This window comes from Eptatretus burgeri, chromosome 6 (assembly GCF_056783735.1).
Source record: "Eptatretus burgeri isolate ZD-2024b chromosome 6, Ebu_testis_v1, whole genome shotgun sequence".
Classification (NCBI taxonomy): domain Eukaryota; kingdom Metazoa; phylum Chordata; class Myxini; order Myxiniformes; family Myxinidae; genus Eptatretus; species Eptatretus burgeri.
In genome coordinates this window covers 56,223,408-56,249,164 of record NC_140966.1, presented here as the reverse complement: position 1 = coordinate 56,249,164, position 25,757 = coordinate 56,223,408, and the positions used below count along the sequence as shown (strand labels likewise).

Sequence of the window (25,757 nt, the reverse complement as noted above, 5' to 3'; positions counted from 1 at the left end):
AGAGGATTTATTATTTCAGGACAATGTAAAATGTGAAGGTACAGTGATATGCAGAATTTGAATGCATAAGTAATCATTAAAAAGGGGAAATGCAGTAAAAAGTTTATGTACACAGGGATAATGGTCGCAAGCAAAGAAGAGTGTGAGTACAGGAAAGAAAATAGACAAGAAGCAGAACTTAACTCTATGCCTTACCTACCGACTATACACAAGACATGGGTACCCAATCAGACCAACCACGGAAGGAGAAGATAAGAATGGAAAGAGAAGAGAAAGGATGAGTTTTATCAGCCTCTTTGCTCACCAGGTGGGGCAGTCGTGCCTCTGTGACCCAAACGTTAAAGGAAGGGGTCAGAAGGAGGAATACTGATGATGTCTCAAGGTGCTTGATCATAGAGGTGTGGTGGGTGCTCGTAGTGTGTGTGGTGCAAGAAGAAAGTGTGAAAATGTGCATCAGTGGTTTTGCCCTTAAAAGGATAGTTGTTGGTGGTAAAGGCATTGTCTGGCTTCTGTGTTCAAGTAGAACAATATATCGGGAAAGCAAAGAAAATAATGCGTGAGATAAATAGTCGACTGTGTGAGAATTCGAAAGAGTGTGCATGCGGCGTGGCTTAGCTTTGGCCAAAATTACTGCACTCGCTCCATGTGCTCAACACACAGGTGTGCTCAACGCACATGTGCTTCCCAGGTCGGATCCGCCAACATGAGCGCCACCGTTTGAGCCCCGATCATTATTTTGCAAAGCCGCACAAAGCAAGCACAGGACGAGCACCAAAGTCAAGAACCAACGCACCACAGCAGTGGCTCTCCTGCCATATTTATAACCGTTCAGCGATGGCGGGGCCTAAAGGCAAATCAAAACGTCCTCTTGGGGTAATCTCGGCTGTCGATTGGCGCATCACTACTTTAGCCCCGCCCACACCAGACCTCCATGACGATTCCTGCCCAGTTGGTCGCCTAACCACAGCATGCGATGGACCTTCCATGATTAACATACATGGGTGGGGGCTTGGGACACGTTACAGGTATGGGGGTGGGGGGAGGATTGATTGCCTGGATCCTCGACATACACATCATCCTGGACATACACATCACACCCGGCGCTCTTAATTGCCTGGAGGATTGAAGGAGCGATTGTTTCGCAAAATATAAACCAAGTCTAAATAAAAATGTGCACTAATAAATGATGAGTTGTGTACTTATCATGTCGTCTGAAGGAAGATTATGGGGAGGTTGAGTAAGGAGGCAGTTTGGTCTTGGCGCACGATTCAAACAACCTTCTGGCGTGATATGCAAATTAACCAGCATCCGTGTGCACAGCGCGTGCCACGAAGCTCGTAGGAGATTTACAATTACCCCCTAAGAAATGGGGAGAAAAGGGGAAAAACCTATCTAACCCTTTACCAATTTATTCGATCACATTCAACCCCCTTCATTAGGGAAGGGACTACTGTGAACTTATACTATAGAAATAACTAACCTCATGGAACCTGTATGTTATGTGTGCAATTGCCTTCGGGACCGGTTCCTGGAATTGCAACAATATATACCCAAGCGAGGCTCTGCATTGTTAAATTATCCGTCGTCTTTGGATTTGAACATGAAAATTGTTTTAATTACAACAGTGAAAACTTGGAAATGTACTTGAAATCACACCATGCTGATAAGTGTCAATAATGTGATCAGTTTGAGATTCTTTTCAGCTCTTGAAAGTGCTGATGTGTTCATACAACATTGGGAGCCTTTTTTGTTTTTTTCTCTCACATTGCAAAAGAAAGTTTACATCAGTTTTTAAAATGTTTTTTTTTTATCTCTGATTCGGGGATAGGTTTCAAAGAATTATCCTAATTTGTTGGACATATTGGAAACGTGTTCTTGAGAGGATTGTGTAAAGTAAGCTCAAACTATAAAGAAGCAGTTCAAAAGTGTTGAGGTGGTAAAATTGCAATTGATTCTTGTGAATAAAGACTCAAATTGTAAAAATCTATTGATCATTGTATCTATTTATTAAGGTACTCACTTTGCTGATGGTAATACTAAGAGAGTGGTGGATGAGAGGGAGACTTAAAACTGCTTGGGTGACTTAAAACACCTCTTTTGAAGATAATTAATGGCCTTATTTAATCATATCCTTTATCAGGTATATCCTCGGCCTCTGCTCTCGACTGGGTCATAAGACGTATCCTGGTTTACCTCGCTGGGGTCTTAAGCCATCATTTTTTTTAACCTGCTCAGCCATGCCCTGACTTGGAACAGGCCGCAAAGATTTCTTAACGATAGTTTTTTTTTCACTTTCCTCACTCATATTATCCTATCCCTGTTCATCCTCCCTACGAATTGCTGGGTACATTGCAATACTTGTAAATGGCCGGAGACGCCAGCGTTCATGGCTTTATTTCATTTCCGCAGTTGTCGTAACCTCGAGAATCTCTTAGACTCAGCCAAATTACAAAATTTAAGTTCCAGAATTGAACTTGGCAGCAGTTCTGATGCAAAAAGTGGTTCATTTGTCTAATTCGGACATTGCTTGGGTGTTTCCGGGTGCATGGGTTTATCGACGGCAATTGGTAATCGCTTGCCCAGCCAGACATTCTGTTGGAGTGCTTGTTTGAGTGCTTAAGCTACTTTCCGAGTGCCCTGCAATCGATAATGGTACAGTTTGTGTCCCGATCGGGATTTACAGTCGGGAGTTGCTAAACAAGGTAGAGGTACATACACATCACACACGGACTTGGTACATATGGGTACATTTGGATCTGTATGGACTTTCTGCAGGTGTGTAGGCATGCCATGCCTGTTACAGGTGCCATGGTGGCAAAGTTTCATCTGGTAACTTATGGAGGCTTTATCAGGTTTTCCTCTGTCCTTGTGACTGTTTCTAAAGCAATTGGTTATCAGATTTGCTTTGCAAAGGTTATATGGTTTCTCTTTGTGAGTTTCAAAGCAAAATATATTTGATAACCCCCGATTTCCGAGCCGTTTGCCGTATTAACGTGTTTTCTCAATTACCGAGCCAATTATTTTTCCACCTGTCACACGCACATCTCCTCCCTCTCTCTCTCTCCCCCCACACTTTTTTCTCCCCCCCCCTCTTTAGTGTTCCCGTCAGTGAAGTGACAGCTGATATTTGCTCGTAAATAAACCATCATGAACTTGGATTGGCAGGGAAGGTAGAGGAACACACACTCGCCTCTGAGCTGTGTACAGCCTGGGTTTGAATATCAGCTTAGCTATAAACTGTCATCCTGGTGTTTCATAAATGTGTGTGCTGTCCCTAAGATGGACGTTAAACTGGGCGTCCAATCTGCCAGAATTAGATGCTGGACGTGACAGATCCCACGGTGTCCTTCATGAAAAGTTGGTGAGCTATCGCCGCTAACCTGATTAAATTACAAGTTCCTGTCCTGACTGACTGCTCAGAAGGCAATTGCAAACCACCTAGCACCAGAGCCAAGAAATTGCTTCGGCAGCACCAACACTGTATAAAGAGTATGGTCTCATCATCAACATGAACCTCCAATCTCATCATCAACATGAAAAATAGGACCGCAGGTCCTGAAGCTCAACTGGATCAGGAGCAATAGTCACTCAAACCCCCGCAGAGCCTCTTAGACCCTGATTTTTTTTTTATGCTATGAACAAACTTTGGTACATCACTGGTGATAAAGGTTGTGGTCAAGTATCATTGCAATTGTGTATTTAGTTTCGGAGAAGAGAGAAAATACCTATTTTGGGGAGGTCAAACTTCCCTCATACACCCAAGATCCTGATTATTTTTATTTTTATTTTGAAGCCATGAGCAAACTTTAGTACATCACGCGTGATGAAGGTTGTCATCAAGTTTCATTGAAATCATTTGTGTAGATTCGGAGAAGGGAGCAAATACCTATTTTTGGGGGTCTCACCCCTGCCTACTCCCCTAGATCCTGATTTTTTTTTAATGTCATAAACAAAGTTTGGTACATCACGGGTGATGAAGGTTGTGGTCAAGTTTCATTGAAAACGTATGTAGTTTCGGAGAAGAGAGCAAATACCTATTTTGGGGCGATCAGACCTCTCGCCCCCTGTACACCCCCTTGATGAAGGCAGATTTTGATGCGGTCAATATCCTTTTGCTGGGCATCAGCTATGAAGCTTATGGCCAAGTTTCATCAAAATTGTGTGTTTGGTTCAAGTGATAATGACTGAAGCGTTCACAGACTCACTCTCTGACTCACTGACTTACCTATGGACACTGCTCGATCGCATAAGCTCACCAGACTAAATAAAGTCCAGGTGAGCTCACAACTCATCAACAACATGAACTTCCAATCACCTTCACAACAGCTACTTGATGTTCTTGGAGAAAGTGAAGAGTTCGTTGCTCTCAAAGCTGGGAGTTTCATTTGATTGATTATTATTGATGGAAAGAGGAAGACAAAATGGACCAAACAATGACATATGCAAAAAGCCAGGTTCAACATCATGCTGGGACAAGCATTCAACGGCACAGATTGCGCAATGTTATTGCTTTAAATACCTGTAATGTGTTTCCTTGTGACAACTAAAGCACAAGATTGTGGGATAGCTACTCCACTTTATTTGTACTGTATGATTGAATGTGTACTATGAAGACTGTGTGTACCACCTTCGGTGGTGTATTATGGTGAGAACGTCCACTCTGAGTTGGCAGGTCCAAACGGTTTGAACTGCTGGCAGAGTCGTACCAAATGCTTTCAAAAATTGGTACATACTGCTTTCTTGGTTGACCCTCAGCATAAAAACAGAAAAAAGGATGGATCACAGATAAACAACAATCGTTTGGTAATAATAGCGCAAGCTTCCAGTAGATGGGCCCAATGGCCTCCTCCTGCATGCGGAGAAGTTCCTTGTAAGGGAGTTGTTGTGTGAGGATATGGGTTGAAATGTCCTAGGGTACGAGAAGAATAAAAACGTCAATATTGTGATCAGTTGCAGAAAAGCTGAGGAAGGCATACATCCTTTTTACCCTCGCCAGAGGAGAGCGTATTGTATTTGGGTTTGTTTGTTTGCTTGTTACTTGCAAAATCGAAGATTTTTCAAGTATATTGGTGAGTCTATTTTGTTATTCTGCCTGTCTGTCTGTCTGTCTGTCTGTCTGTCTGTCTTCTTCAGAATGACTGGCCATATTGAGGGGAATCTTCACACAAATGTTGCCCAAGCCTTGGAGATACCAGGGTGTTCATGAATAATTGATAGGTCACATGGTCTGTCAGCCATATTGGATTGAATGAAAATCTTTTAAAAATTATTTCTCCTGAACACTTCATTGATAGACTTGAAACTTCAGAATTACGATCCAGAAGCGATGGCAAATATATGTTTTTAATTTCAACCTGTTTGGACGCATATCATTGAAATTTTTTTGAATATGGGTTCTTTTTTTATTTTTATTTTTTGAATAAGGCTCAGTGGCTGTGCTTGGATGCGTTTGAGCGTCGAGGAGTAGCATCTGAAACCTGAATCCTGCCCATGTTCCTCCTGATGACTCCCTCTTTGCTTTTTGCTTGTTTGGGTTCGTTCTGACGACTCCAATGCAGGATTGTACTGACAGTATCTGGTCTTCCATTTGATTTGAATTTAATTTATTTTAATCCCATTCTGAATTCAATCTATACTAATAAATGTTTGTGTGTGTGTGTGTGTGTGTGTGTGTGTGTGTTCCAGTGTGTGTGTGTGTGTGTGTGTGTTCCAGTGTGTGTGTGTGTGTCTCCTCCATAACTCCAAAACCATGAAACCTTGCAGTCTGAAACTTTTTATGCATACTAAGGGAACTCCAAGTGAGTGCATGAGTGAAAATTGAATGCCTGTATTAATTAAAACACCCATTTTGAAGATAATTAACGGCCTTGTGTCATGATATCCTTGACCAGGATGTCAACCCTGTATCAGCTAGCTGCTGGGGTCATGAATCGCCATTTTGTTTGGCCAATTCAAACACGCCTTGCTTTCGAAACATGATCCACTCTCACGGACTAATTAAAGTATATAATTATGTAATCGAAACATTATATTATACATATAAAGATTATAATGAACGAAACGTTATCTGATTTGAACATCGGATCTGATGGACTAAATAAGTGTCAGGATCTGGAGTGAAATCTGAGAATTTAAATAAATTAGTGATTTTTTTTTATAACTGAGTGTATTTAATTAAGGGAAGCATTAAGCTTAATTTTTTCTACTATTCGGATGATTATATTTAGTGAAGAAAAGATTAAGGAATGTACAGAAAGTGGAACTTAATTTGGCACAACACACTCTCCACCCTACCTTTACAATCCATGACGATCGAGTCGACTGGGGTCATTTTTTTTCCGGCAATTATGTACACAGTTTGGTCTTTCCGTTTTGTGTGATCTGCTTTCATGATAAAATATTAATATAAACAAGTAGAGGTACATTCAAAGTATATTGCCCTCATGCCAAATAAATAAATAAATCCTCCAGCACGTGACATTGCTGGGGCGCCAGGCAATGCCACTGTGCAGTACGTGCAGACGGCATTGGGAGAGAGTGGTGTACTTCTTAGGTAAATATGTACAAATGATCCTTACACTCCATGCAGCATATGAAACGGATTTGGAGTGAAATGCCATGGAAACGCCATGCAGCAAAAAATGATTGATGCAGTGATTAATTGCATAATTAAAATACATAATAGTCATAAAATATTTGATTTCTCAATCAATTGCCTAATAGCATACATAAACCACCACTGTTTCATCCGAATCTGTAACTGAAAATTAAGTAATTCATCGAAAAATCAATAATTAATCAATTAATTGATTCATCAATAAATCAAAAATACCCTTTATAGCCAAATCATTTGTTCACTGTCGTGACCAACTATCAGTTTCCAAGCTCAAAGGGTGTCGAGATATTGCTCAGATGAGAAAGAAAATAAATAAGGAATTAATAAATCGATAATAATTAAGTAATTAATCAATTAATTAACTCATTAAAAAATAAAATATAACGTTTTTGCCAAAGCACATCGTCACTTTTGTCTCCAAATTTCAGATTCCTAGCTCAAAGGATGGCTGAGATATCGCCCGGAAAAAAATAAACAAGAAAAAGATGTCGTGCACGATACTTGCAAAATCCACCCCCCCTCCCATTTCCAAATGTTGCCATGGATACATCAAATTGTCCATTTCATTAAGATTTAAAATGTCAATCTTAACCAAAGATCAGGTCAATCGGATGAAAATTGATTAATTTTCAGATTGAAATTGATGATTTTAGAAGTTTGACCTTGAGGTGACCTTTGACCTTTTGACCTCAAATAGTTGCTTTCCAAATTCAGTGATGGACAATGCAAATCCTGTTCAACTTTCAAGTTAATAGGATGTAAATTGATGATTTTTCCAGTTTGACCTTGAGTTGACCTTTGACCTTTTGATGTCAAAAACAATTGGCTTCCCAATTCAGTAATGCACTTTGCAATTCCTGTTTCAATTCCAAGTCAATCGGATGAAAATTGACGATTTTTCAGATAAAAATAATTGATGATTTTAGAAGTTTCACCTTGTGTTGACTTTTGACCTTTTGATCTAAAAAAAAAAAAACCAGAAAATAGTTGGTTTCCCAATTCAGTGATGCAATATGCAAATCCTGTTCAAATTTCAAGTCAATTGGATGAAAAAATGACGAATTTATATAAATCTGACCTCAAGATGATCTTTGACCTCAAAACAATAGACTTCTCAGTTGAGACCACCTGTAAAACCGATTTCATGATAATCGGTTTAGAATTGTGACCTGTAGGAGATAAACAGACAAACGGACAGACAGAAAAACAAAATTGACTGACCAAAAATATAACTCCCCTTCTCCTCATACTATCGCACTGCCAAACCCACTCCTTCACAATACACCTCTCCGGAGGTTGAAGAGAGGAAGCGCTGTCGTCACTGCTTGCAGTTATAAAGTGGCAGTTCTAGTTATGTCTCTAATTAATCATGTAACACATCAGTACACAAACACCACACAAAACAAGTCCTGCCAAGAGTCTGCAATCTCTGATTGGTCTTTTTCTTATTTTTATTAAAAGAGTCGTGTCTCCCTAATGGGTGACTTAACACTGCTGGAGATAAACTTCCAGGATGCCCGAATGGAGGTGTTTTGCCCATGTGCAGTGCGTCCACAGTGTGATGTGGTTTAATAATTAAATATTGGGGCTGCATGCCGAAGCTCGGTGCACTCCCAGTTAAAGGATAATTTGGTTATGCTGGAGGGTAACTCCGTTTCTGAAAAACAAGCTCAAATGAGCTAAGATCCTCGTCCTCTTAATGATGACGTCATAAAAACGAATATGACGTCATTGTGATGTATCAGAATTGCGATAAATTATCTGTGCTAAAGCCCGGCTTGATTCCCGCAAACAAAATTCAAACAGCTTGCTTAGTTCTGGAGATATTGGTAGAGGCGATTTCCATTAGCGGTGATATTATGACGTTAACTTTTTTTTCTAGGAAGAATTTCCAAAATCGGAGATGGTTACTGCCTGCGCATGGGCTTTCTGCATCTACATGGCAAGTTTCACGAAGATCCGATGAAAACTCTGGGTTGTGAAACAAAAAATGTCAAAAAATAGGAATGACCTCATAAAATTGATATGACGTCATAGTAATGTATCATATGCGCGGTAATTCATCTCTGCTAATGCCCTGTTCAATTCCCGCAAACAGAATTCAATAAGCTTGCCTAGTTTTGGAGATAATGTTTTTGGCGATTTCCATTAGCGGAGATATTTTGACGTCATAACTTGTTTTCTCGGAGGAATTTTCAAAATCGGAGATGGTTATTTTCTGCGCAGAGTATGTCTACATATATATATGCCAAGTTTCAGGAAGTTTTGATGAAAACTGTAGGCTGTGAAACAAAAAAGTCCACAAGAAGAAGCAGAAGAACAACAACGTGAGTAAGACTTAGAGATCCTCCACGAGGATCTAATATAAATAACCACAATGACAATGAATTATAAAATGAATAATTGGTTTTATAAATCATTTTCCTTGAATGATTGTGACATCCCTCGTGTTCTTCTTCTTCTTCACCACGGTCTTCTCCTCTTCTGCTTCTTTTTCACACATATTATTTTCCAAACCGATCTCTCATTAAAAGCACTTGGTCCAACCCTCCTGTCATACCCACAGCACCAACTCTCTCCATGCCTTAAACAAAAATTATTTCACCCATACCATGATATTTTTCTTTGTATGTCCAATTTGTAAATCTTTAGAAATATCGGTCAAATCCTCTTCATGTCATTTAATGGTGTCACTACCCTTCCCCACATCACCCACAATATTTCCAATCCCATCCCTTCTATGTGGCCTCTCTTCAGCGTTCCTCCACTTCATTCCCCTTCTTTCTGCATCCCCCTTCAGCCTCCCCCCTCAAAAAGCTTTCCCTCACTCCACCCATTCAAAGTTTCCCCTTCATCCCACCCCGTCAATGCCTCCCCCTCATCCTGCCCCCTTAAAGCCCCTCCCCATCCTGCACCCTCTAAATGCCTCCTCCCCTGCCCGTCACTGTGGGAACCTCAAACATCCCAGGACTCCGTTCCAAACTGACTGATCTCTCAATTCAGGAAACTGCTGACAAACCGGACATCATCTATTTAACAGAATCCTTCCTCCCACAGGATGTCCCTGACTCCTTCTTGTCTCTCCCGGGCAATTGTCTTCTCTGATTTGATCGGCCCGAACACCGGCTCGGCAGCAGAGTTGGACTCTACATCAATGAGTCAATTTGTCACTGTCAGTGTATTGATCGTACACCTCCCAACCCCCAGGATTATCTTTGCCTGCGACTACAATGCTGTTCACATCTCTTATTTGTCTGTGTGTTGTACCATCCACCAAAGAGTAACGACTCCATCTGAATATCTCTTTCAGACAACATGGACCAACTTTTAACCACTCATCCCAAATGTCTCTTCTTCATGTGCTGATTTTAATTGTCACCATGCAACTTGGCTGGGTGCTAGTTCCTCTCTCACCAGCCGTGTCAAGTCATCAAAGGATTTCTGTGACTCAATGGGATTGACTCAATCTGTGAACTTTCCAAACCACATTTTACTCAATGGAAAATCCTCCCTTGGAGGTGGTGATGACAAACTTCCCCTCAAATGTCTCCTGCTCTTCTGCTCAAATTGGTTGATCTGATCAAATGCTTTTGATTCAACATATCTTTATTATTAGAGAGCCACCTCAGCACCGGCGAGTCTGGTGGTTCATTCAAGCAGCCATCTCTCTTCATAAATGATTTCCTATATCTTTCACCCCTGATATTAATTCAGCCTGGGAATTCTTCCACAAAAACCTTCTCTTTCTTGTGCACAGATCCATCCCGTCATCTTCAGTTATCTTACCCTTCCTCCTGCCCATACTACACTGTAGTTTGCGGTGAGGCGGTTGCTTTGAAACAACTTGCCTTCTCTTCCTGGAATGCAAACCCGACAGAAAGCAATCACAGATCATTCCATAAAGCCTGCAACAAGTGTGTGTTCACTCTCAGGAGAGCCAAAAATGACATCAGTCCAACCTCAAGATTGAAATATCAAACTTGTCTCCTTCCTCTAAAACCTGGGGGTACTGCCTTAAGTCTGTCTCTGGGGTATGTTCACCCTCTATCCCTTCCCTTACTTCAAATGGCTCCACAGCCGACTCCATTTGTGAGATGACCGAATGCCTCAATTCTATATTTGCTTTAAAATTGTGTGTCCCCAACCTCTCTCTCTCTCTCTCTCTCTCTCTCTCTCTCTCTCTCTCTCTCTCTCTCTCTCTCTCTCTCTCTCTCTCTCTCTCTCTCTCTCTCTCTCTCTCTCTCTCTCTCTCTCTCTCTCTCTCTCTCTCTCTCTCTCTCTCTCTCTCTCTGTACTGACCATTCCGTATCGCACCCAACTGCTCCTGGACACTGTGTCTGTTGAACCTGTGAAGCTGGAGGGACTTCTGACAACCCTCGACTCGGATTATATAAATGGACCAGATGGCATTAGCTCACGTGTCCTAAAACCTGCTCCACTTCTCTTGCATATATTCTCTCTGCCCTTTTCAGCCTGTTATTTGCTCTAAGTCACATTATATCTGCTTAGAAGTCAGCCAACATCACTGCATTATATAAACAAGGTGCAAGAACTGATCCCATAAACTACAGACCGATCAGCTCACTTCCAATCATCAGCAAGGTCATTGAATCCATCATCACAGTTCACATCAAATCCTACCTTTTCTCAAACAACCTCATCTCTGATCACCAATTTGGTTTCAGACCAAGTCACTCTACATTGGACATGCTGCTTCTACTCTCCCAACAATGGATTGAGGCCCTCAATAAATGACGTGAGATTAGAACCATCTCTTTAGACCTCTCTCGAGCTTTTGAGCTGGCATCTAAGGACAACTCCCCGCATCCATTCTTTGTCAGACTCCGTATATTTTGTAACTCAGCCCTGCTGTTGTTGTTTCCCTCATGTCCAACAAGTGGCTCTCAATGAAATTCTTTAATCTCCTCTCTGTGTCAAGGAAGGAGTGACCCAAGGCAGTGTTCTAGGCCCAATCTTATTCCCAATCTTCATCAACTGATTCTCTCTGATTCTCTGGAAAATCCTCTTCATCTATTTGGTGATGACTCCACCCTCTGCCATGATATCCCACATCCCTCAAATAGGCAGAGAGCAGACTCCTCTCCTCTCTCTTCCTCTCCAGCACTCTCTCTCTCTCTCTCTCTCTCTCTCTCTCTCTCTCTCTCTCTCTCTCTCTCTCTCTCTCTCTCTCTCTCTCTCTCTCTCTCTCTCTCTCTCTCTCTCTCTCTCTCTCTCTCTCTCTCTCTCTCTCTCTCTCTCTCTCTCAAAACACATGGAACATGTCTTTCAATCCTGACAAATCTTACACTTTCATTATCTCTCTATGAAAGACCATCTGGCAAACCCTCCCATATACTTTCTTAACAATCTTCTTGAAGAAGTTCAGTCACTCAAACTCTCAGTCTCATCATCAGCTATGATCTTTCTTGGGCAAACCACATGTTATTGTTGGCCTCCAAAGCCAACCTCCATCATTCAAAGTCCTTCCTTGGCACACCTGAACCACCAGGGACTTTCATCCACATCTTGATGGAGTACTGCTCTCTCTGCTCGAGGCTGGTGTCCCGACTCCACATCTTGCTCTGTTTGATGCCGTCAAAACAAAGGCCTTCAAGATCATTGGAATCTCTCATGATGAAGGTGAGACTATGGTCCTATCACTTTCCCATCACAGCCAAGTCATTGGTCTCTCTGTGTTCTACTGCCTTCTTTTTAGTCTTTACCCTCTGCTCTCTCTGTCCTTTACTCCCTACTCCTCACCCCCCCCCCCCAGGTCTCTGCAGGGTGAAATCCCCTTCTGGCAAAACTCCCAAATTCAAGGATCACTACTCACCTCCAGTCATTTGTTCCTCTCTTTTTTCCACCTGTAGAACTAACTTCCACATTCTCTTCAATCTCATTCTTCCCTCCAAGTCTTCAAGAAAGTTGTTCACCACCATGGCAGATCATCCCCCATCCAAAACCATGATCTTTTCTACCCCTGTTAGCCCACCTCCTCCCCCCCTCCCTTACACCCAAGCCCACCTTCTTCCAAATTTCTAGCTTTTCCATCATGAGTTTGCTTCTGTATCCACTTCATCCACCCCCTGCATCCTTCCCTAACCCACATACAGTAGTTGCCCGCATCCATTCTTTGTCAGACTCCGTATATTTTGTAACTCAGCCCTGCTGCTGTTGTTTCCCTCATCTCCTTCTGCTGTTCCTTTTGTTCTGTTGCATCCTAATCTGTTCTGTGTTCTCCTTCTACTACGAGCTCTGACATTGTATAAAAAAAAAACAATTAGGAGGACGGGGACACATCATGGAAGCAATAAATTAAAAACAATATGTATGAGGTAGAAGCTTTGGTGATGACTTTTCTTTTGAGGGATGTCAGTAGGCACAGTGTAAGCATGCTGATCATGGATCTGCACTTGTGCAGTGGCTTTAGAAGCTGCTCGCCGCCATTTCTCTCTCTTCAGAAACTCCAGTGCTGACTCGACCACTCAGTATGGGACTCTGACCGGCACTGGCCGTGGCGCTTCTCCACTACCTGTCTCTTGACTGGTGACTATTGACTGCCTGACTTGTTTGGTGACCACTGTGTACACTCATTGTGAGATGCACTTCCCTCCTGCTTTATATATTCAGGAGACACCCCCATCATGGTGATGGTTCCTCATCCCTGCTGAAGGTCACACACGTGCTTCTGCCATGTTGGTGCATTGGGGAAGTGAGGAAATACGATGGGGAAGGATTACCAACATTAAATACAGAGGGAGAAAGAAGGAATAGAGAGAGAAACAGAGACGAGGGTGACAAGGAGCTCTCTACATTCTATTCTGTCCGCTACTAGAATTGGTGGGGGGGGGGGGCGACAACGCCTTCTTTAAACACTCATTATGAAATAACTAATTAACCCATAACTCATTGACATAATGTGTTTAAAGAAAAATATAGGGGCAATACCCCTGGGTGCTCACCTGGTAGCGGCTGGATAAGATAAGCAGGGAACCGCTGGTAGGCATGGATGACCCCCAAAATATGTAATGGAGAAGAAAGAAAACACCTATGGATTTTTTTTTGATGCCGTGAACAAACATTGGTACATCACGGGTGATAAAGGTTGTGGTCAAGTTTAATCGAAATTGTGCGGGTGGTTTCAAAGAAAAAAGCAAATACATATTTTGGGCGGCAAACCCCCATGTAGAATCCTTTCAGCCCCAATTTTTTTTTTATGTCATGAACAAACTTTAGTACATCATTGGTGATGAAAGTGGTGGTCAAGTTTCATCAGAATTGTGTGCGTCGTTTCTGAGAAAAAAGCAAATACCTCTTTTGGGGGGGCAACCCCACTGTAGACACCCTTAGACCCCGATTTTTTTTTTTTATTGGTGTGAACAATCTTTGGTACATCATGGGTAATGAAAGCTGTGGTGAAGTTTCATTGGCATTGTGTGTGTAGTTTCTGAGAAGAAAGCAAATACCTATTTTGGGGGCAACCCCCACATCGACCCCCCTTAGACTGGGAATATTTTAATGGCATGAACAAACTTTGGTACATCACAGTTGATGAAGTTTGTGGTCAAGTTTCATCGGGCTTGTGTGTGTAGTTTCTGAGAAGAAAGCAAATAACTATTTTGGTGGGAAACTCCCCCCCCACCCCCACTGCCGTATGCCCCCAGAGACCTGTATTTTTTAATGTCATAAACAAACTTTAGTACATCACGGGTGATGAAGGTTGCGGTGAAGTTTCATTGAAATTGTATGTACAGTTTCGGAGAAGAAAGCAAATGCATATTTGGGGGGGGGCAACCCCCCTTACACTCCCTAAGAGCCTGATTTTTCTAATTTCATGAACAAACTTTGGTACACCATTGGTGGCTAAGGTTGAAATGAAGTTTCGTCACAATTGTGTGTCATTTCTAAGTCGAAAGTAAATATCTTTTTGGGGGGGGGCACAACCCCCTAGTAAACTCCCTCTGCAGACCACCTGAGACCCCAATGTCTTTTTAATGCCGTTCAAAAGCTTTGGTACATTACGGGTGTTGAAGGATGTGGTCAAGTTTCATCAGAATTGCATGTGTCGTTTCTGAGAAGAAAGTAAATTCCTATTTTGGGGGGAAACCCCCGTAGACCCACTTAGCGCCAGAGTTTTTTTGTAATACCATGAACAAACACAGTGATAAACGTTGTGGTAAAGTTTCATTGAAATCTGATGTGTAGTTTTAGAGAAGTTGAAAGTATTTGTGGACGGATGGACGGACAGACGGACTGACAGACGACGCGCCATCCCATAAGCTCCCCAATACTACGTTCCAGGTGAGCAAAAAGCAAGACACACAAAGAGCTGCTCATCATGCTGTTGACATATCCACATCCTTTTTGTATATATATATATATATTTTTTTTTTTTAGTTTTGGAAGTTCTGCCATTTCTCAGGTAACATGTTAATGTTCATTTCAAAATTTTCTGAAGATAATAAGATTGTATGTACCATTATCATAGGTAGAGCAGATAAAGCAGGGCAGAGAGATAACTTTCTCGATCTCATCAATATGCCAGTTTGTTTTTGAACTCATCAATGAGTCAGTTGGATTTTGAAACAAGTAATGTGCATCCACAACCTTCCTTGACCATGTGTGGAATGTTGACCGAGGCCTTGTGTGAATGAGGACTCGACTGAAAGTTCCGGTAAACATAAAGTTCAGATAATATTTTTGAGCTCATTCTCTTCTATGTTGTCTCTTGACCCACATCGCAGCAATTGTGCCACGCTACTGACATGCCGCTTATGATAGAGATTAGAGATGGTGAAAGTCCAATTTTCTTGAGCAAGAGCTGAGAAAAGCTTTCAAACAAGCAGAACCCAAGCTGGTGTTTCCTCACGGTAAATCAATTCCCGGGAATTCCTGGAGATTTGGGGGAAATTGATTCGCAATTCCTGTCTTTTCCCGTTTTTTTCGGTTTGGGCTCTGAAACTTTGAGAGCTTTATATTTTGCAAAATCCAGGAGAAACAGATGTTATGTCGGGGTGCCAGCCCATGTGGGAGAGCTATTGTCTTAGTGACAAGTAAAGCACAGTTTCCTCTTGTATTCCACAATTAATTTGTCCTTTATTTAATTTAATCCGACCCATTACCAACTATTTCTGCAAGACGAATGCTTATTACTTCTTGTACAGTACTTCTTTAATGGCCACAATTATTCCCAGCTTCTTGTGGGGTCAGCTGGAGAACACTTATGGTCCAAGTCTATGTAGCTGCAGCAGTAGATCAAATTGGGCCATATGTTATCACAAGAATCCAAAAGATCCCAAGGTATCTCTTACAAGAAATACCATGAAATAATTTATGCCTACAACATTAAAGATGACATATCAGGCACAAAACCCAAACTCAGACAGCTCAGAGATAAGTATACCACCATTTGAGCCCTCGAGAACGTTAAGGTACAAACGGGAAAATAGGCTATGCCACAGACTTTCTAGATATTGAATGTGGGCATTCTATGATTCCCTCACACTAATCACTTCTTCACTGTCTAAGTGTCTTCATAACTTTCCTTTTCTCTTACCCCTTTCCTTCCTAACCATTATGTTTGCTTGAACTTTTTCTTTGTACCAATGAGAAAAAAATTGTTTGGTTGCCACAACTTGACTAACCATCTCAATAATGTCAGGCTCAAATTGTATCATTTCAGAGCAAAGTTTTTATTTGCATTTTCAAACATATTTCCTCCCAATTGTTTCGCCCTTGATGCTTGTCTTCCATTTTGTTAAATGCCATTTGCATCAGGGTTGGGGTCAATTACGTAATTAATTACGTAATTGATAATTATTTACAATTACGGGTGTAATTGTAATTTAATTGACATTGAAAATTTTGTATTACAGCATAATTGTAATTGAATCGTAATTAAAAGCTGGTAATTATGCGTGTAATTGTAATTGAAGTAATAAATCAATTAAATAATCAATTACATTTCAATCACACAGTGTTTTCAATTTCAATGTGGTTTTACAAATACTACATACATGTATAAAGACTAAATATTATTGATGATAATGTTGCGGATCCGGGGTGATGGTATTCTCGCCCGACTCTTGGCGCCACCCTCACCACCGCCGTCTCCGGGGTTTATAACGCCGGCCGGCTCGGCAAGGCCTCGGGTCACGCGTCTTCAATCGCGATACCAACGTAATCCTTGTACCTTACCAGTTGGGGAAATAGAACCCCGGTTACAGACTGGTTGTGTCAGATGCCGAGCATTTTCTGCCAGTCTGTAACTATTTTGGTTTTACATGCCAATCGAACGGATCGTTCCTCGATGCGACACAAATTAATCCATAGCGACAACTTCATACGAATCAACCAGATTTATTGGGGAACATTGGAGAACAAAACACAAGCAAAACATTCATGACCATGTTTTTATTAACAATCTTTAACCCGTTCTTAACTAGGGACCCATGGACTACAGGTTTTGAGGGGGTCGCTACCGAGATATGCCTTAAACAACGTGCAAACAAGACAGACAGACAGACAGCATGCATGCAAGACAGAATACTTGGTGATATCTCATGGATGAGAAATGTAATTGAAATGTAATTGAATTTTTTTGCGAGAATAATTGTATTTAATTGTAATTGAAAATTTATAATTGTAATGTAATTGTAATTGAAAAAATTGTACTGGGCGTAATTGTAATTTAATTGTAATTGATACCTCGTAATTGAAGATGTAATTGTAATTGAAAATTGTAATTGAACCCACCCTGATTTGCATGATATTGTTACGTTGGAGGGGGGTACGCATTCGGTAGATGATAATTTAGTGCGGTCCATGTAATTGAATATGTGAAAACATTTTTTCTGTCATCAGTGACCCGTTAGAGTGAAGTTGTGCTGTTATTATGTTTGCCGTGAGAGGGGCAGAGTGACATAGACATTAGGTAGGAAAGCGTTCTTTGTTTTTATCCCCTCTGTGAACTAGGCAAGGGAGCCAGGCAGGGTGAGAAAGGGGTCATACCCAGGGGGACAGAATTTATTGGGGGTCAAAAAGAATTAAATTAATAAAATAAAATAAAACATATCCTTCCCTTTATTAATTTGGGTTAGAAGATAAATATCTGGAGATAAACAGCAAGTTGCAAATTGAAGAAGAAATTGAGGTCTCAAATCAAACTAAAATGCACCATACAAATTATAGATAGATCATGATGCTCGCGATCAAAACAGAAGTTTTCCAGTCGCTGTTGTACACCAAAAGGTCCCAAAAAGTGATCACGCCCATATTCGGTGAGATTATTTTAATTAATTGCGATACTGAGAATTATCAATCATATCAATGGGTGGTCATATACTGCAAAGCACTATCACTATTCCATGTAACTCTGTGCAGATTTTTCTACGTAACGCCATTCTACGTATATTTAACCTCCGCCATCGAAGATCGGAGGTTACTGTTTTCACCCCTTTCTGTTTGTTTGTTTGTTTGTTTGTTTGTGAACAGTTTTACGGAAATACTCCTCGACGGATTTCGACGAAACTTGGTGGGGGGATTAGGTATGGTCCAAGGATCATGCCATTAGATTTTGAACCTGGTCCAAAATCCAATATGGCCTCTATGGCACCCATTTTGCAAAAATATTTGAATTTTTTTTTTTGCATTTCTACATGTTTTAAGTGATTTCCAAACCCCCCTCCCCCCCAAAAAAAAATTATTGGAGAAAAAAAAATATTTTGTAACTTTTTTTTCAACAAAATTTCGATTTTTTTTTTTGCATTTCTACATGTTATAAGTGATTTCCAACAAAAAAATCATGCCAAAATTATAATTGCGCTGATTTTGGAACTTCAGGTGGATATACCCACGTAAAATCAATGTCTGTCTCAAGGAATCTAGTTATGACGAATGAATTGAGTATGTAAAAGTTAAAAGTAAAAGGGAAAGTTGCAAACTATAACTCTGTGAGCACTGTTGACGTCAAATTGAATGAATAGGATATCAGGTTCACTTGAGTGACCTAGCAGTATTGGCGGTGGAGGTTTTGCACAATACCGAGTGCTCCCCCTCTAGTTTGGTCTGGTTTTGTCTCGAGATTATCTGTTTTCGTCATCCTGTGCCCGCTTTTCAATGAACCTGTTGTTCCATAAGAACACACATGCATAATGTGGTGACCTGCCATTGCCATTCTTGCACGTGTCAAACCATTTTGGTTCTTGGTAAATCCCTGGGGGAGGAAAAATTTGTAATGTTCACTTTAAGAGAACAGTGGGATTCATATTTCTGACCGGGAGACCCAAAGAAAACCACATTTAACCGTTCAAGCATTACTCTCCTTTGATTTTGGCTACTTGAAAAGCATCATCACTTCAGCTCGTTGGCCCCCATTTGCAGGCCCATCGTCGTGACAATATAGACCTCATGTTAGAATTATAAATCATGCTGTGAATAATATCATGTTAATACACAGAGAGAATGCGCTTGCTTATGTAGCATCAACCACATTATGTGCCTTGTCATGGTGACTTACACATATAAGTGTAGCATCATACTCTTCTTTTTACTTAAAAAAAAATTTCCTGTTTCATCTTAATTGCACAGGCCATCTATAACACTGTGATTTTATGCAGCTGCTATACATCTGTGGGTGTATCTCTATGTATTATTACTTTTGTTATCCTGCTTGTTCCAATGCTGCTGTTCAGATTCAAATTCGTGTTTTGATAAATTGTTGTACCAGTAGACTACCACCAAAGTAAACACTTGAGACGAACTTAGAAAGACAAAAAAAAGGCATTTATACACATTTTGTCTTGCCAAAGAGATGATTGATAAGATGAATGTGCCAAACAATTTGGCTATTCATAAAAAAAAATTGGCTCAAGAACAGGAAATTGAGAATAGTATGTAGCAGGCACGTGTTTAAGCAGAAAAGGTAGCAATAAGTAGAGTACTGCAGGAACCAGTTCTTCATCCATCAGTGGTTGTTATTTTCAGAAATTATATGTAGGAACGATTACTCCAATAAGAGAAAAATGTTTTCAAGTGATCAGAATCTCGAAAGACTCTACTGGCACAATTTTTGCAAGTAAATGTATTTCCTTTTTTTTTGTTTCCTGTTCAATTCTGTATTCGTATGTCCACTATCTTCATAAACTCCTGGAAACTCTGAGCAGGGCAGAATATATAGTGAAGTTAATAAAATGGGTTAAATAAAATGGGTTATTTTAATCAACATACAGCCAAATTATATTGTGTTTAGTAAAAATGATCGGTCGTTGTGGTCATCATTCGTATACAGCAAGTAGCTGTGGGTTAGCAATGATCAGTTCTCTCAAAGGCCGGCAGTGCCACTGATATAGTGCCCCCTTTAGCTTATAGCAATAACTTGGAAAATAGCTAGGGTGCTGGCGATAGCTCAGCTACTGTTCATGAAGAACTCCATGGGATCTTAAACATCCACAAACTCCTGCTGGCAGATTGGATGCCAGGTATAAAGTTGTCCATCAGAGGGATGTCATTGATGACTCTCCCTGCATGTAAAACACTAAAAAAACATTGGCACATTAATGGGGGGAGGAAGGGAACCAACTATGCTCAGAAAAGAGGAGTTCGGAATAATTGCTGAAGTAGCATTCAACCTCGCATCACAGTATCAGGCATCAATACATCTGTCAAACAGAATTATACAATTAATGAGAAGCAGTATGAAGCTTAATTCTGAGAAAAAGTTAGGATATCATTGTATTTATTTATTTTTTATGTTAAATGTTAAATAAGTCTGTTAAATGCCAGACTTTAAATGAAGCAAACAAGGACCTGATACTCGGTCCCCCGCCACTATGATGTAGAGATCTGTGTGATATGAAAGCTAAATCTTGAACGTCTTTTGAAATATCACGTACACAAGCCAAGTTACCAAGATAATTGCCACGGAAACATAATTCAGCCAATCAGAGTCGTGAACTAATCAGGTTGAGATCATATTATTATGAATAGATATCTGAAATATGAAAGTTCAATGTTCAACGGTTTTCGAAATGTTGTGTACACAAAAGTATGTGGACGGATGATCGGTCTGTCAGTCAGTTTGTCTGTCAGACAGTGCTCCTTTCAATGTTCCCCATCTCCTACATTGTCGGGGGGACAAAAATAACTGAAGAAATATAGAAGTCAAGAGAAGGAAAAAAATCTTAGAGTGTTTGAAGAACTAGAAAACCTAACTTTTCAAAAAGGGAAGTTTATAACTGTTAGATGAGAGGAAATACATGGAAGATAAAGAATTCTCGAGCTAAGCAGTGAAAGGAAAGAAAACAAGCTCAAATGAGCTAAGATCCTCGTCCTCTTAATGATGACGTCATAAAAACGAATATGACGTCATTGTGATGTATCAGATTTGCGATCACTTATCTGTGCTAATGCCTGGCTTGATTCCCACAAACAAAATTCAAACAGCTTGCCTAGTTACGGAGAAAATGGTATAAGCGATTTCCATTTGAGGCGATATTATGACGTCAACTTTTTTTCTAGGAAGAATTTCCAAAATCGGAGAAGGTTACTGTCTGCGCGGGGTATTTTTACATATACCTGCCAAGTTTCAGGAAGTTTCGATGAAAACTGTAGGCTGTGAAACAAAAAAGTCCACAAGAACAACAACGTGAGTAAGACTTAGAGATCCTCCACGACGATCTAAAAATCATCATAACGGCCCACCCCTGAATTGCCAACGACCACACAATAATAATAATGTGATGTCGTGGGTTGCTGAGTATTTCCTGGTCTATCTAATGGCAGAGCTATACAAGCGTCTACTTCTTGGGATCAGAAATCAAAGTAATATCGATTTTAAAAAAGGGAAAGGAACCTACATTGCGGCGTAATTCAAGCAAGTTGAGTTTGGAGGTCAGATTGGGAGAGTTGATAAGTCGGATTGCTTTAGACTCGACTCTGTTAAGTAAATAAGTAAAGGTAGAGTCTCCACAGATGTGAGTGCAGTGCTCCATACAAGGACAAATCAATCCTTCATATAATCGGAGCAACTGTTCAGACGAGGAGAATCTTCGACATCTGAACAGAACTTCTAGTTTCTTCGAGGCAGATTTAGCTACTTGTACAATGTGAGGTTTCCAAGATAGATTTGATGTTACAGTAATACCAACTATGTTTACTGTATTAAATGCTAAAAAGTTGAGGGTGGGAGTTGGAATGGTCTGAACGATCACTGTTTCCATGAAAGAGGACTACCATTAGTTCTCTCCCCAGCCAACCCCACAAGAAGGTGGGGATAATCGGTGCTGTTAAAGAAGCAACAGTCGTTGCAGACTGATTAAAGGATATAATTCAAATGCCTGAAAAATTTGTTGCTTTTCTTATTGACTTTCCAAACACAACTGTAGTGAAATAGCTGTGTGTAATATTGGAAAGGGAAGAATGGGAAGGGAAGAAAGGAACATACACAAGTGCGTATGAGGGGAAAAGGGAAACAGGTCAAACATTTCCCCATTGTTCAAAGCAGAATTAAAACATTTTCTGGAGAATACTGAGGCTGACACCCTGGTTTCAGTATTAATGTTACTGATGATATTCCTCCAATACATGAACCATGCAATTCAGGATGTGAGCAAGGAGCAGCTGGCATGAGAATATTCCTGTGAACACGTTCTTGAAAGTATATATAGAAGTCTAGTTTAGTGCACATACAAAATATTGTGTTCAGTTTTCGTCATCTTAATACAGAAAATATATAGCAGCATTAGAGGAGGTTAAACACGGTGGGAAGGATGGCATACATGTAGGACAGTCACCTTTGAGCTGTCTTGGCTGGGATTGATTGCTGATCCAACTAAAAACTCTCACCCAAGTGTTTCACAGGCAAAGGTGTTCCATCAATGAGTGTGCCATTCCTCAGATTGGATGTTAATCCAGGGATCTTTTCTGCCAGCATTGCTTTAAAGGTGGATTTAAAGATGCCATGATGGCTTTTTGTAAAGAGTAGGCAATTCTCACTGGCATCCTGGCCAACCAGCTCCAGTTGTACATCAAGCTTTGCTGGTTTGTGAAAGACACTGGTGAATCATACATCGTGTACGAGTCACCAACCCCAAAAAGTAATGGAATGAGGTGGATGATGATGACGGTGAGAGGGTTCAGCAGTGGGCAACGTTAATGGTCCCAGGGCTATTGGGCTTTAATTATGAGAATGAAAATAAGATCAAATGGAGATGAGATAGATGCTTTTAATGTAGCCAGAGCGATTGACAAGAGGAAATGCAAGTAGATTTTTTTTGAGATGCGAGTAAAGGATAGGATTAGCAGCAAAGCTGGAAAACAAAGAAAAGGTGAGCTATAACTGAATTGAGATGGAGTTATTTTATTTACTTATTTTACTCACAGAGTATTTGTTAAGTGGAATAGTTTGTCAGGAGGAGCAGAGAGAACAAGAATAGTTGATTAGCTTAACAAGCAATTGGATAAATAAGTAAAAGGTAACATGAGGAGGTGTACAGGTGTGGTGAGTAGACAGGTGGAAGAGTGTGTGTGTGTGTGTGTGTGTGTGTGTGTGTGTGTGTGTGTGTGTGTGTGTGTGTGTGTGTGTGTGTGTGTGTGTGTGTGTGTGTGTTTCTGCTGAGGAAGCTTGTGCATACCTTTTGGTTGTTATGCCCTTTCCTTTTCAAATCCGTTTTGGTCTCCCCTGAGCACTGATGAAGTAATATCACGTATATTTTCCCTTGTTTACTGTAGAGATGAATAAATACATTTCAGGAATGGGAAGGCCAAGAAGTTTTGTTTCAATAACTTTGTTATAATAAGCAAAGGAGTCTTCAGTTGTAGTAGTTTATTAAATAATCTTGCAACCATTTATTGTCATTGGGGGCCATCTGTAACATTATCACAAGGGGGAGGAAATCGCTGGTAAAGGGAGCAGTGAAGAGTATGTGGTGGAAGGGAAAGTGGTGTGGTGAGGGTGAAGTGGAAGGTGGATGAAAAAGTCTCCCGTCTTTGCATCTGTAATATATGCCCCCCCCCCTTTTTGCATTGTGAAATCACCCACTCATTTACTATTCCTCTGATCCTAACCACTTCAACAACCTTCCCTAGGGACTGCAAGAGGAAGGGCAGCTGAGCTTGCTTTTGGCTATGATGGATTGGTCAGGATTCCGTGCTGCCCGACACGTGCCCGCCATTCCACGCAATGACTCCGTAGGTAAAGCCAGCCCGACAAATGACATGCTTGATCAAACTCAAGTTGTTTATTACACAAAACCTTCTTTCTTCATGTCTGTCGTGTCTGACTTTCATTCAACCTGAGTACATTTTTTCATACCTCACAATGATGTTGTATACAAACATCTAGTGGTATTGAAATCGACTTAAGTGAATGTCTTCAAAAGCCATAACCACTGGCGAACTGAACAGTACATTATTTTGACAACATAGATATGATAATCAAAATAAAGACCAATTACTGCACCGTAGTCCCAAGAAGGAAGGCAGACATAACAATGCACACGCGCGTACGCATGAACACACACACACACACACACACACACACACACACACACACACACACACACACACACACACACACACGTTTTTTTTATCACCGAGATTGTTCAGTTAAGTTTTCAACATGTTGGCTGATTTTGTAGCAACATGATATCAGCCGAAGCAACAAAGAATCAGCTTGGTGGTGGAGTGGGTATATCCTTGTAGTGTTATTCTAACGGTGCAGGTTTGATTAAGAATTAGATGTTTAAGCTTTTGAAAGAAGCATGTGGTAATGTCTTTAGAAACTGTAAACCAAGAACCACTCAGTTATACTTTGGAGATGCTGCGCAGGAATACCGATGTATGTAGCATGGGCATGTGTTGTCCGCACTTTTCAGGGGTGAGGCGGTCAAGTGAGGTGAGCTTTACACAGTGAAAACTATGCAGCCAAGGCGACCACATGCTGTTTGGGCAGACAACAGTTGCAGGCTCAGCACCCGATTAGAGGGAAGGGTCGGGAGGAGGAGGACTTGGAGGGGATTCTCTCAGATTCGCTTGAGCTTTTGTCGTGTGATGGAATAAAAGGTTCCACTCCTACGATGTTAGTTTCAAGTTTAGTGTTTAATTTCAAAATGTATTGCAAAATAATGAGCTTATTCAAACACCATCATGCATCTAAATGTGAAGTGCATTTCTTTTTTTTTTTAATCAGGAAGAGCGAAAGATGGAACAGTTGGGGCAAGATGGGAGACAGGGTTGGGGTAATAAATTGCAATAATTATTTCTCAACACTTTGATCTCATAATTCATATCAGAGAAATATTTTGACCTGATCGATAAGACATTCCATTTTCAAGATTTTACATCGTCAAACAATTGCACCAACCAACTCTTTTAAGGTATGTTACTGGTAAAGCATAAAGGGCTGGCAAGGTAGCTAAGAGATCTGCGCTCTCACCTTTGAGCTATCTTGCCTGAGTTTAAATCGTGACCTAGTTATTTATATAAACTGTTGGATTGGAGTTTCACATGCAGGACTTTTTCTATCACAAAGTGTATCATCACTCAAATCGATTTTAACTCAGTTTTTCCTCTGCTAGCATACTACTTCTTCTTTTTCTTCTTCTTCTTCTTCTTCTTCTGACATGCACATAATGTGGTTACAGGATGAGATTTTTTTTCAAGTGTTCTCGATTGGACGTCGCATTGATCAAATCAACACCACTCAAGCTGGTGTCCTCTTTCGTGAAGGCTTGGTGAGAGGCTGCCCCCTTCTCCAGGCTTCCTCAGGATTCCAGAGTAGGACTTTCTATGCTGGTTCTTCATGGCACGTCACGTGACCTGCAAGGTGAAGTCAGCGTTGCCTCACAATACCAGTCGGAGGGGGGACGATACAAAACTCTGTTGATGATATGGTCTCACCGAGAAACACTCAGGAGTATGCTAAGCAATCAGGTGTAGGCTCCATCCAATGATTTATACAGGACTTGGGTTAAGATTGAGGATTCGCACCCATAGAGGATTGACTTAACGATCCTGTTGACGATCTGCCAGCATTAGGAAGTGTTAAAAATCTCACGGCGTCTTTCATAAAGAGTACAGGTACTAACGGGCTGACGAGTGCCAAAGGGTTTATTTTTGGTACCCTGCCAAATTCCAAATTCCT

The 25,757-nt window shown here is 40.8% G+C and overlaps 1 protein-coding gene across 1 annotated transcript in view; it reads left to right on the top strand.

The window, feature by feature from the left end:
* The window catches only part of LOC147024836 (uncharacterized), a 98,339-nt gene that overhangs the window by 31,685 nt on the left and 40,897 nt on the right, over positions 1 to 25,757 (top strand). The window contains exon 2 of the mRNA XM_085885147.1: positions 23,702 to 23,807. Coding sequence (XP_085741273.1) covers positions 23,702 to 23,807 — 106 coding nt within the window. The remainder of the gene's footprint in view (positions 1 to 23,701; positions 23,808 to 25,757) is intronic.